Source organism: Opisthorchis viverrini (genome assembly GCF_000715545.1).
Source record: "Opisthorchis viverrini unplaced genomic scaffold opera_v5_99, whole genome shotgun sequence".
In the NCBI taxonomy this organism is placed as follows: Eukaryota; Metazoa; Platyhelminthes; class Trematoda; order Opisthorchiida; family Opisthorchiidae; genus Opisthorchis; species Opisthorchis viverrini.
This window is the reverse complement of record NW_008751754.1, coordinates 454079-466168: the sequence shown is the minus strand read 5'-3', so window position 1 is coordinate 466168 and position 12090 is coordinate 454079. Positions and strand designations below refer to the sequence as shown.

The 12090-nt window shown below is 45.4% G+C and overlaps 2 protein-coding genes across 2 annotated transcripts in view; one reads left to right on the top strand and one right to left on the bottom strand.

Moving 5' to 3' along the window:
* Positions 1–12090, bottom strand: part of T265_05277 (hypothetical protein) — a gene marked incomplete at both ends in the record, with an annotated part of 52160 nt that overhangs the window by 24934 nt on the left and 15136 nt on the right. The window contains 4 exons of the mRNA XM_009170252.1: positions 195–398; positions 2320–2523; positions 5151–5345; positions 6490–6820. Coding sequence (XP_009168516.1) covers positions 195–398; positions 2320–2523; positions 5151–5345; positions 6490–6820 — 934 coding nt within the window. The remainder of the gene's footprint in view (positions 1–194; positions 399–2319; positions 2524–5150; positions 5346–6489; positions 6821–12090) is intronic.
* T265_05276 (hypothetical protein) overlaps positions 6568–12090 on the top strand; it is a gene marked incomplete at both ends in the record, with an annotated part of 22118 nt that continues 16595 nt past the window's right edge. The window contains one exon of the mRNA XM_009170251.1: positions 6568–6668. Coding sequence (XP_009168515.1) covers positions 6568–6668 — 101 coding nt within the window. The remainder of the gene's footprint in view (positions 6669–12090) is intronic.

The following is a 12090-nucleotide window of genomic DNA, read 5'->3' as shown; positions in this document are numbered from 1 at the left end:
GCAGTTGACGGTTTGTCCGGTGTCTAGACTATATCACATGGAGCACAGATGATGACTTACGGCAACCTCACAATAGTTACGTTAAGTTCTTTGAGTTTAGTGAGACATTTGCACAGAAAGATGTGTGTGGAAAACAGGCTAATCACAGCACTTGTGTCCACAATTGAAGTAATAACCAGAGACAAGCTACCTACCCTTGTGTGTGTGGGTACAACCGCATTGGGCCCTGATCCGACTGATGATGATTCATTGGCTGCAACGTTAGCAGGAAGCCCCTCAACCGATGCCTTTGAGTTCAAACGCTCCCGCGGTTTTGAGGGAAAGTCGAAATTGCTTGCGCCATCCAATCCAACAGAGTCCCAATCTTCATCCTGCCAAAATTCTTCCGTAGCATCACACTATAAGAATGTGCGAAATTTAAAACAGAACCATAAATCGAACGGACCCGGGTTCAGTAAACCTGAACCAGCATTCGATATTGCCTCCAGTGCTGCACGAAAGTTATGACAGTTATCAGACACCTTCTGCAAGTTCCTCAGAATAAAAACCACCTCCTTTGGCAAGGGCTGTTTCTGTTACTGAAAATTTTTCCAAAAAAGTCCTCCTAAAAAACTCACGGAAACAACTTCTAGCGAACCAGAACATATACCTCACCACGAACACTTTAGAAACTTTGGTTCTTCCTACGATGGATGATCCGGGCACGTTGACCATTTTCTCACTGTCGCTTAACCTTTCACAGGATATCCCCATCGGAAATCAGTTAACACCGACCCATATCGTGCCCATTTGCTTGTCTTCAAGCTTAAGAATCGAGTCCGGTAATGAGTCAGCTCACATCCTGTTGATGTTTATCCCTATGGCCATGCAAATATTCTCCCGCACGTCTATACCTTGTCTTGGTCACATGTTCGGGTCGAACCCTGCTACTACAACCTCAACACATGACTAGAAAGATGAGGCATGTTAAAGTGGAGTGGGGACTGATGTGATGCTCCCAGTGCGGAAGGTGGGGATGAAGTGTTGTATTAGGCGATTGAGTGGAGCTGCGGTGGTCCACTACTGCCCTACTCTTCAACTTGCATGAGGTTAACGCATAAGAGGATCGTCATTGACCGCTATAGTGTGGAATATGAACTGCTCAAACCCTGAACACTTCCGAAAGTGATTCCGGGGATAACTGTTTGGATTGACTCTGGTTGACACCTTGCATATACGCGCCACCGCATTAGTGTAACACATCTAGGCGTGGGCATAGGATCTACGTAGCGGTACAGCATATGCGGCGTTCACGATTTAGAATTGCATATAGCCTGCTAAAGGTCATTTTCTGTCACTGGGATACAGAGGGTGTCAGCAGTGTACGGGAAACTGTGTCTGGTCGTCAGCCAGAGCCCCGGATTACCACTATATACCAACGTTTCAAGAGCTTGAAGTCGAAACAGCACCCTACGTCTGGAAACAGTATTGGGAGAAATGGTATGTGAAGGTGTGAGACGTCTCACGGTTGGCGGATTTATCGCGTTGTTCTATACGGCGTTGCTGGAGTCAGCTTAAAGCGCTCGGGTCAATGACATTTCTTTTTACCGACAAATGGGGGGAAATACACAAGAAGTTGACGTGGGGCTGCTATCAAAAAGATGGTGGGAAGATGAAGTGGATTCTTTTCTTCGAAGTAGACTAAAGACAACAAATTTTGACNTTTCAAGTAGTTTACAAAATATGATAACTGACTCAGTTGCGACAACTTTTTGATGCACAGCCACCGTTCAACTAGAAGAAAGTACATTCGCTAAGATACTGTCGGATTACCCAAATGAGGAGCAATCGAAAAACAAGGGTCCTATTCGAACCACGGACCTCCCAGTCAGCAATTCTCGCCTTGATCACTGGGCTGTCTTGAGTTCAGTGGTTAAGATAAGCTGAGCAGCCTACATAATAACCTCAGACTTCTGTTACATGTTGATAACCCCCATCCGTATTCTGAACTTCCCACGGAACTTATACGATCGGTGTGTGCACAAGTGGATAATTCTGAAGGGAAAACGGCCGGAAGTAACACATTGTTCTGCTTGAATGCTTCATCAATATCTTAATATTTTCCAACGCGTGCCCTGCCCAGCCGGCAGTTGACGGTTTGTCCGGTGTCTAGACTATATCACATGGAGCACAGATGATGACTTACGGCAACCTCACAATAGTTACGTTAAGTTCTTTGAGTTTAGTGAGACATTTGCACAGAAAGATGTGTGTGGAAAACAGGCTAATCACAGCACTTGTGTCCACAATTGAAGTAATAACCAGAGACAAGCTACCTACCCTTGTGTGTGTGGGTACAACCGCATTGGGCCCTGATCCGACTGATGATGATTCATTGGCTGCAACGTTAGCAGGAAGCCCCTCAACCGATGCCTTTGAGTTCAAACGCTCCCGCGGTTTTGAGGGAAAGTCGAAATTGCTTGCGCCATCCAATCCAACAGAGTCCCAATCTTCATCCTGCCAAAATTCTTCCGTAGCATCACACTATAAGAATGTGCGAAATTTAAAACAGAACCATAAATCGAACGGACCCGGGTTCAGTAAACCTGAACCAGCATTCGATATTGCCTCCAGTGCTGCACGAAAGTTATGACAGTTATCAGACACCTTCTGCAAGTTCCTCAGAATAAAAACCACCTCCTTTGGCAAGGGCTGTTTCTGTTACTGAAAATTTTTCCAAAAAAGTCCTCCTAAAAAACTCACGGAAACAACTTCTAGCGAACCAGAACATATACCTCACCACGAACACTTTAGAAACTTTGGTTCTTCCTACGATGGATGATCCGGGCACGTTGACCATTTTCTCACTGTCGCTTAACCTTTCACAGGATATCCCCATCGGAAATCAGTTAACACCGACCCATATCGTGCCCATTTGCTTGTCTTCAAGCTTAAGAATCGAGTCCGGTAATGAGTCAGCTCACATCCTGTTGATGTTTATCCCTATGGCCATGCAAATATTCTCCCGCACGTCTATACCTTGTCTTGGTCACATGTTCGGGTCGAACCCTGCTACTACAACCTCAACACATGACTAGAAAGATGAGGCATGTTAAAGTGGAGTGGGGACTGATGTGATGCTCCCAGTGCGGAAGGTGGGGATGAAGTGTTGTATTAGGCGATTGAGTGGAGCTGCGGTGGTCCACTACTGCCCTACTCTTCAACTTGCATGAGGTTAACGCATAAGAGGATCGTCATTGACCGCTATAGTGTGGAATATGAACTGCTCAAACCCTGAACACTTCCGAAAGTGATTCCGGGGATAACTGTTTGGATTGACTCTGGTTGACACCTTGCATATACGCGCCACCGCATTAGTGTAACACATCTAGGCGTGGGCATAGGATCTACGTAGCGGTACAGCATATGCGGCGTTCACGATTTAGAATTGCATATAGCCCGCTAAAGGTCAGAAGTAGACTAAAGACAACAAATTTTGACGCTATGTATTCTTGTGCAACTGTTGTGTTTGAAGAAAGAACTTCTGTCGAAAGCCTAACGATGAAAGTGTGCATGTATGAACATGCATTAGATAAGTCCATTATATGGAGCCAGATTCGATCAGTGTGGAAAAAACTTCCTATGATTAGAGATGGATTCCAGAGATCCATATCTCGAGTACCACTAACGGAAATTACCTAGCAGCATTCCTGAAAAAGACGTCTAAATTTGCTGTGGAGGATAAATGTAATCATCTGATACGTATTTAAGGATTTTGTGGCAAAAAAAATGACTGAGCCATTACAAACAAAGAAAAAAAACGGAATATAGCAATAAAAAAGCTCAGCTGGAAGAAAATCCTGTCATTCCGTGGAAAACTAGGACTACTGTGTTCCCAAGGCGGTTCTATTATGCGGGAGAGATGATCAAGCTTGCTTCATTCCAATCTCATTCCATAATACACCCAACTTCGTTCTCACTAACTTCGTATCACCCTACTGATATTCATCCCACTCTGGTGCACTCGCCACTAACGCGACATCACGTGAATTTGCTTGTGATAATGACTGCTCTGCGTTTTCAAGACTTTTCATACACGCGACATAACCTTTTGAACTTTTGCGAATATGCCATTTCTGATAAGAATGTAGCTAACATCACATGTCGAGCTGTGATCGAAAGGTCTCCATGCAAAAAAATTTACATCATGAATCTGACCCGCGGGGATAGTTCCTTTATTTTGGTGACGTTATCTCTTCCGTTAAACAAGTCCGCTGGGCATCACTATTGGTGAACAGGTCTGTTTGAGCCACAGAATTTAGGTGTTGGTACAGCTAAAGTAGCAGCTGATCGGCATGAATCCCATAGCACCTTCGCTTTTACGGAAACACAAAGTTATTACGGTAAAACTGATGGCGCCTCAGCTAATCAGTGCAACGCGGACCGCTCCATACCTACTTAACATAGTAAGTCGATACGAAGCGGTATTGATAGAACAAGTTATAATTGCAAATACATTCCATTAACTTAACTGATGGGTGTCTCGGAGCAAATTTATGGGCACGTCACACAAGCCAATTGTTGTTTACTTGAAATGCGTACTTCTACGAAACCGACGCAAAACCCATGAAAACTACTGTTAATTATTCATATGTATTCCACCCGATTCGACGGGTCAGTTGGGCCAAAACGCTTCGCCTGACAGCTCATTTGACAATCCATTGCCTGTGAATAGGACAACTGACGGGGGCCTGGAGGTAAGCTCCGCAAATGATGCTAGATCAGCCAAAATGATGGCTCCTTACTCGAACACGATGCCAAGATGTCCCTGTTCCAGTGGTTTTTGATAGTTTTCCCTTTGGAGATGAGGCTTTTCTGCAATGAGTCTTCACTACCTTGTTTCTTTCCACTCTTAAATATGGCCCTCTTTCTGCGTCTGTACGTTTAAGGGACAGTTTCCACCAGCATGTCCATGACGATGGATGGTGAATGTCGGGCAGTCCTCAGCATCATTGATATAATAAAACGTGTCCTGCATCAGTCGGTACCAAGAACCTTTCACTCGTCTCAAGGAAGAAGTCATGTTCATCTTTAGCAGCTGTGTGTGGGGTAGGGAGGGGGAGTGAAAACAGACAACAAATGGCCATCGCTCTGGAATAGTCAGAACTTACAGAGTTCACAGGTCCGATGAAACTGATTGGTCTATGTCCGCCATGGCTAGGGTGATAGCCACGAGAGCCTGGACCACCTCGGTGCTGCAGTGCATAGCGACCGCCGGCGCGACCACGACCACGACTGCGTGTGGTGGTTTCATCTCCATCAAGACCAAAGTGTCCACCTCCAGTGCCACGTCCACGGAAATTGGTCTGGTTGTACCAGAGAGGGAGGGGTTGAAAAGCAGAAGCGACCGGGAATAAGAAAGTACATGGTGAGTAGTTAGATTGATATTTGTCAGAATTCGGAAGGAACTTTGGGCAGAGACAGTCTTACTACGTTCAATCTTAAGTGTTACCCCCGTCTTGTAAATTGACAATTCTTGCCGTATACAGTATGGCCTAAAATCTAGCAAATTTTTTCATCCCCCAAATAAACATCATTACGCGTTCAACATTGCTTTGAACTCACGCAAATTTGATAAATGATAGCAAGAACTTCAACCCACTGATTTCAGTGGCTTCAGTGAGCTCTAAAACTCGTAGATTGTGATGACACGGTAAAGGCTTCTAATTACCGTCACTGAACCTATTGGTTCTGTGACGAAGGACATTGGACAGTTTGTGTGGAAATACCACACGTGAACTGCAGCATGAACATGGCTCAAAGATCCTATTCAAGTGAGACCAGACAAATCGCAGCAAACCCAGCTGCGCTAGTCATTGCCATCTTCCTGGATGGGGACCCCGAAACGAACCACATCAATGGTTGGAAAAATTGTCAGACATGGCCTAGCCGCGCCTTCAATGGCGCTCATGCATCCAAGCTATTGCAGTCAATGCATAGTTGCCTTCCCGATTCCCCCACTTGACAGTTCACTGACAGTGCTGTATTTGCGCACTAATTTATCAGCTCCCGCCTCCAATGTGCAACTGCCTACTCCACCTCCCCGAATCATCGGTGAACGAAACTGTGCCAGCCACAACCACTGTACGACAGGTACGCGGTTATTATAGCTCATCATGATGATGAAAAATCAATCCATGATAGCCGCTACAAGTACGATAAATTCGCAGCTTTGGAACAAAACAAACAGAACCAGTAGCTTAGGTAGAGATCTAATCAGATGAAGAAATGGGCTTCCTGGGGAAGAAACACACCAGTTTCAATTGGTGATCAGTGACATTGTAAGGGAAAGTATGAGCAGCCGGTTATTTTGGTTAAAAAGTGAAGGAAAGGGGTATTTGAATATTGAATAGCTATATAGGACAGCGGAACAAATGCCCTTCAAATTAGATAATGGTCAACAATGAGTGGACAATGAGTGGGACAGAAATATTATCACAATAAACGCACCCCCGATACCAGTTCGGAACGTTCGCTACCACTGTAGGATCGTTGCCGCCAGCCAGCACATCCACGGGACCAATCGCCATGACCACCCCGTCGGTTGTCGGAAGGTGGGGCAGCGCGGAGCGAGATGTTTGCAGTGGTTTGGGAGATGTCCGTGTGTGGACCACTGGGATAACGCTGCCGTGAGTGGGAAGAAAAATAACTGGACTGAGGATGCTGGGATTGGTTGGAATTGCTGGCGTTGTTGTTGTGATGCCAGGGCTGTCGAGCTGGACGTTGCCACGAGGAGTCCACCTCTTCAACGTTCAGATCTTCGGGACTACCACCAGGCAAACTGCGATACAAAAAATAAGCAGTTATCGGAACATTAATTAAACGAACTAACCCGAAACTCGAGCGACCAGATTAAGGAAGCAGAAGAGGAAAAAACTGTCTTGAATGGCAAGTTCGAATTCTCATCGGCGCCCACTTAAGCGCCACATCAGATATGCTTGAAAGGACTATAAATCCCCACTAAAATGAAGCTATCCCATAAATTCTGTTAAATTACTACGACATTGATCATGAGCCGCCATGAAAAGCAAGAACATTGTTTACGTCTTGTTCGCGTGAGCCTAATAGCGTGGCTCGCCTACACTAATGTGTGGTGAATGAGGAGCAGTAAACTGAAAATGAGGTGATTCAGCACTGTGATATGAGAATGAACAGGAACGCATCGCAACTAAAAGACATCCAGCACATAGTCAACACACAGATTATAGCGCTGGAGTTGGCGCTACAACTGATAGCGTTCGTTGCAGCCTTAGTTGACCTGGTCAGATATGAACAGCACTGAGATACTAAGTGGGTATAACTCTACATTAGATGTTCTTATCTTGGGGACCTTGTTTTCCACATTCAGAAACAAATACGACCTACGAACCGTGTCATCTCCTCAGCGAGATTTCTCTTGCACAGCCAATATCTTAACCTTGAACTTTTGAACTTGCAACGTAGGCTCCAGTGTTTAAGGGGCAGCGGAAAGGGTGTAGACCAAAACGTAGATATGTAAAACATTTTAGTCCATCGGGGATATACAACACGAAACGGGCAACTTGGGTAGATAGGAAAAACGTGGCAGGCTCCAGAAACGTCCAGACACAACAGGTATCTTATCATTATTGGGACTGTTTCGATGGGCGTCGAGGGTTGTCTTGGGTTCATATTTTATATTCGTATTTTATATGACTCCTTAGATCCATGTGATGATCTGCAGAAGCAGCAATGATCTACACAAGGTTAGGTAAATACCCTTTTAAATTCCTAATGTCTGGAGCGACAACTGACAAATTCTGTGCGGACTTAAGAACAGCCGGCAGGAAAACGAGTGATCAGAATGCCCAATGGGGTCACAGGCTGAACGACACGGTTATATTCATTTGGAGAAGCAGTAAGCGAAAAAAAACCAACTCACTTGTTCCCTTCAGTGTCAGTGGACTGTGATTTCTTGCGAGTTCCTCGAGGTATTCGGATAGGAATAACAATTGAAGGCTAGTTTGGAAGGCAAAAGTGAGGCAGTGAGTAACGTTGACACCATCGACTGGATTAGTAATTTGCCGCAATACAATTAAACTATAGATTGTTCAGTATAAAAATTGCGTCCGAGCAAGATAAAACATGACAGATCAGCACAGAAAGAAAGGATTTTGTGTCATACGGGTTTCTTCAATCAGTGGTGAAAGGCACCAGTCCGCTTCAGCTTAATAATTGTTACAAATAAAATTACTAAGCAAATAAAAATTTGAGTTACAAGCCACACCACAATGTGAGCATATGCGAAGAAGCTCACTACAGTTTCGAGCACGCCGTACTCCCCGTACGCATGAATTTAAATCTAAATAGAGTACGACAGTGAACCACCAACTTGCAGACAGCAAAGTGCAACCTTGGGAGTTTCATTGATTTCTGATAAGCCACCGACTGGAAACTGTGAAACTCTTTCGGTGCATAGTTATCATTTGCCGGGCGAACGCACGAGGACTGAAATACTGCTAGAATGCTCCGGTCTTGACAGGAGCAGTCGACGAGCCCCATCGAGAAGACTGATCGGTCTTTCCCGGACTTTCCGGTCAGTAAATTATCCCCCCCCCCCCATTACGTGGATACGAACCATAAAGAGATGAGGTATGCCACAGTTCGAATAAATCGCAGACCTTTTAAAAAACTCGACATGGGCTGTCTATAAGCACATGTTTTGTCAATTTTGCGTAGCAAGCACTTTACAGTCAGTTTTCAAATTTGAGGCCAAAAGCGGTTCATAAAATGGTCGCACTGTGGCATACTTTCAGTGCGGAGCTGCCATGTGACCCAAGCTGAGGACTGAGATACTGTTAAATTGTCGGAGAATTGACGGGAGCGATCGAAGGGGTAAGAGGTCTGTTCAAAACAAAGACCCCCAAACCAACCACTGACCTATTTCGAATAGGGACATGAGGGGTTGCAGTCCTCTTAAGGCATCGCTTCACTCATGTTGTATACTTGGAACTTTTATTTCCATAGAGACCAAAGCCCTGCTTACTCAATGAAGATAAGACGGATCGAATGTAACGACTTGGATCGGGAAGTGCTTGCGAACCTTTTAGATGACGATATAGGTGTCATATCCTCTCATTTTGATCTGAAACGAACAAATAAGCTCATCCACCTAGGCCAAGAAGGTTTAGTTACCCCAAAGTGCTCAATTTTACCACAAGGCAGCTGCTAATCTCATGGTATTCTGTAATCCGTCAACCACGGAACTGACATGATTTAGGAGTGGAAATCAGGATTTCCCTTGGAAGGTAGGGAAGCTCAATGGATAAGAGGTACTCCCGTCCTAAGGAACAATGCCACTATCGACGCTGATGGGTCAAAGCTACAGCTGGAAATCGATAGTAAAGGATTTCCAGCTTCTGGCTTGGACGATTCCCACTATACGGTAGCGAATCATTGGCACTGAACCCTGATGCTATGCTGCAACCGCACCAGTCAGCAAGCCCGGCTTACCAAAAGCTTTGCAGGATGGCATGTGCCCAGGCCATCCGAGGTCTATCCGAGGAAGTTTCGCACACCTCAGTAAACATCAGATCTCGTTAGGACCAGGAAAACTGTACCAACAACAAACGACCTAACTCGTCAAAACGAGACTCTTGACGTTAGTTTTACATTGTCGCCTTATTGTGGCTCGTGAAACATTGATTTGAGAGCAGTGAGCGGGGTACCGGCGTAGTAAGGGTTGCGTTGACCAAATCTTCACACTCCGCCAGGTGCTAGAACAACACCATATATACAAACGACCCACAATTTCAGTATTCCTGAATTTTCGAAGCGCATTCTGCTCTTCTTGACACGATTGCCAACAAGGAGCTCGTTATATGAATGGAATAAGTTCTTTGTATTCGTATAATTCCGGGCGTGTGAAATTACACGGGGATCTCCAAAGGCATCCGTACACAAAGTGGTGTTTGTCAGGGGTGTCCACTCTCTTCATTCCCATTTAATTTCGTGATCGATAAAATAATGAGACGAACGCTGGAAGGTCTTCAAAACCGTATTCAAAAAGCCTGCCACGACAACCTTGTCGGTCTGAAATATACAGACGGCATCGTTCTCGTCTTCGAAGAGAAGACACAGGTGTTTCTGGGTGAACTGACCGAAGACACACCATCCTTTGGTATGCACTTTGCACCCACAAAGCGTAAGACCATGCTCCTGGACATGCAGTCACTAACCACGCCACTTACGATCCAGGGATAGACAGTCGAAGTTTTGGAGCGTTTCACGCACCTTAGAAGTTGAGTGTAGTGGTGTAGTGAGTGAGTGTAGTGTGACAGATGAGGTCAACGCACGAATCCGAAAGGCCCGGGTCGCGTTTGCTAATTTGGGACACCGATGGCATCGAAACGGCAAATCCCCAAATCTAAAGGGACGTGTGTATGTATGCGGGCTGTCTTGTTCTATGGCTGTGAGATTCGGCCTGTTTGAGCACCGGAACTGGGGTGTTTTCGGGTCTTTGATAACCGTTGTGAGCGAATCCGTAACAAGGCAATTAGATGAGCGGTCGGTTGTGCGACGGGGACTTCCATTGAAGAATGTGCCCATAACCAGAAGCTGCGTTGGTTAGGCCATACACTGCACATTTCCAATCATCGTTTGCTGAGTAGTTTTCAGCACCCAATTAGGAGTGGTGGAAGCAGAGAGAGGATCAGCTTTTGACCTGGATATGGTTAGTGCAACTCGCCTTCCAAGATGGGGATCGTGTGATCTTCACTGCGGCCCGCTGGAGACGCTGCAAGGTGTGGCTACTAATCGATGTTCATGGTACTCCTATTGTCAGTTAATATCCAGATTGTCTGAATGAGTGTCTGGAGGTGTAGGCAACTCAGAATGATGGTAGACTAGCTGAGTCCTTTCCCTGTCGACTTTTATTCTTTTCTTAAGAGTGAGACTACAAAATAAATCACAGTTGTATGGCAGCGAGGTATCAGTGCTGAACACTGATGATAGCTTCCAAGGTGTTCCCTGGCATTGCCCTACGTAGGTTGATCCGTCATCGGGAGATTGAGATTCATGAGAACCAAGCTGGGTTTTACCCTGGCCGGGGTGACATCGATCATATATCCTCCTTGCAGCAACTGTTGAAACCATTACACTCCTTCCGTCGCCTCACCAATGATCGACTTTCTCGATTTTGAATCTGCGTTTGACTCTGCTGATCGTCAGTAACTGCTACGATGCCTGTCAATTAACGGCCCCCATCGAAGGAAAATTGTATGTTGGATATATAATGTGAAAGTGGCTTACGTCACACTAGGATAGTCTAAGTCTAATGGATGCGGTACATACACCCCTTGCACGTGCGGTCCCCACCCATATGTGACAAGCTCTCCTTTTCATGACGTTGCTCACTGGCTCATAGAACTACTCCAGCTTATTCGTAAAAATCTATGTAATCATAACCTGAATAGATTTTCATCCTACTGAGTCCGTTTATGATATCCACGCGTATAACAGGAAATGTGTTCCTTTAATATGTCCTTCTTTTCCAACACGGTTTATTTGAGTGAAGCAGTCTGCAGTTTGGATTTTATAAACCACTTCGGTTTCATTCTAGTCGTCCGTATTAACGACTTTAAAGAGCTACTGTCACGTCGTACATTCGGTACACAACTGTAAAGAATTCGAGCGCTGGGGGAACCTCACACCGGACTTGTGGGTACATATTTTTATCAGCAAAACATGGGATAAATGAATGCATTTTCAGTGGACACAAATAAGGTCAGTGGCATTTGGCTTTGCGTTGTTTTGGCAATAAGGTACGCTCTTTTTTGACAAAACGATGGTTATCAATCAAATGGAACCGACTGAGAAAGGTTTGGATTGCCCTTATTCCATATGAAACGGGAACATCGGAAGTCACCCGACCTAAAGCTGTCACCTTGACGTGGTGGTCGGGGTTTAGCGCTGCAATGATCCCGCGGGCTATACTGGCTGGAACTTCGTTCCACAAGGTGCAACCATGCCAGGAAGGCCAAAGGGGAGCAGCCAGACCAAGAGCAGCGAGACCCCGTACTACGAGTAATCGTG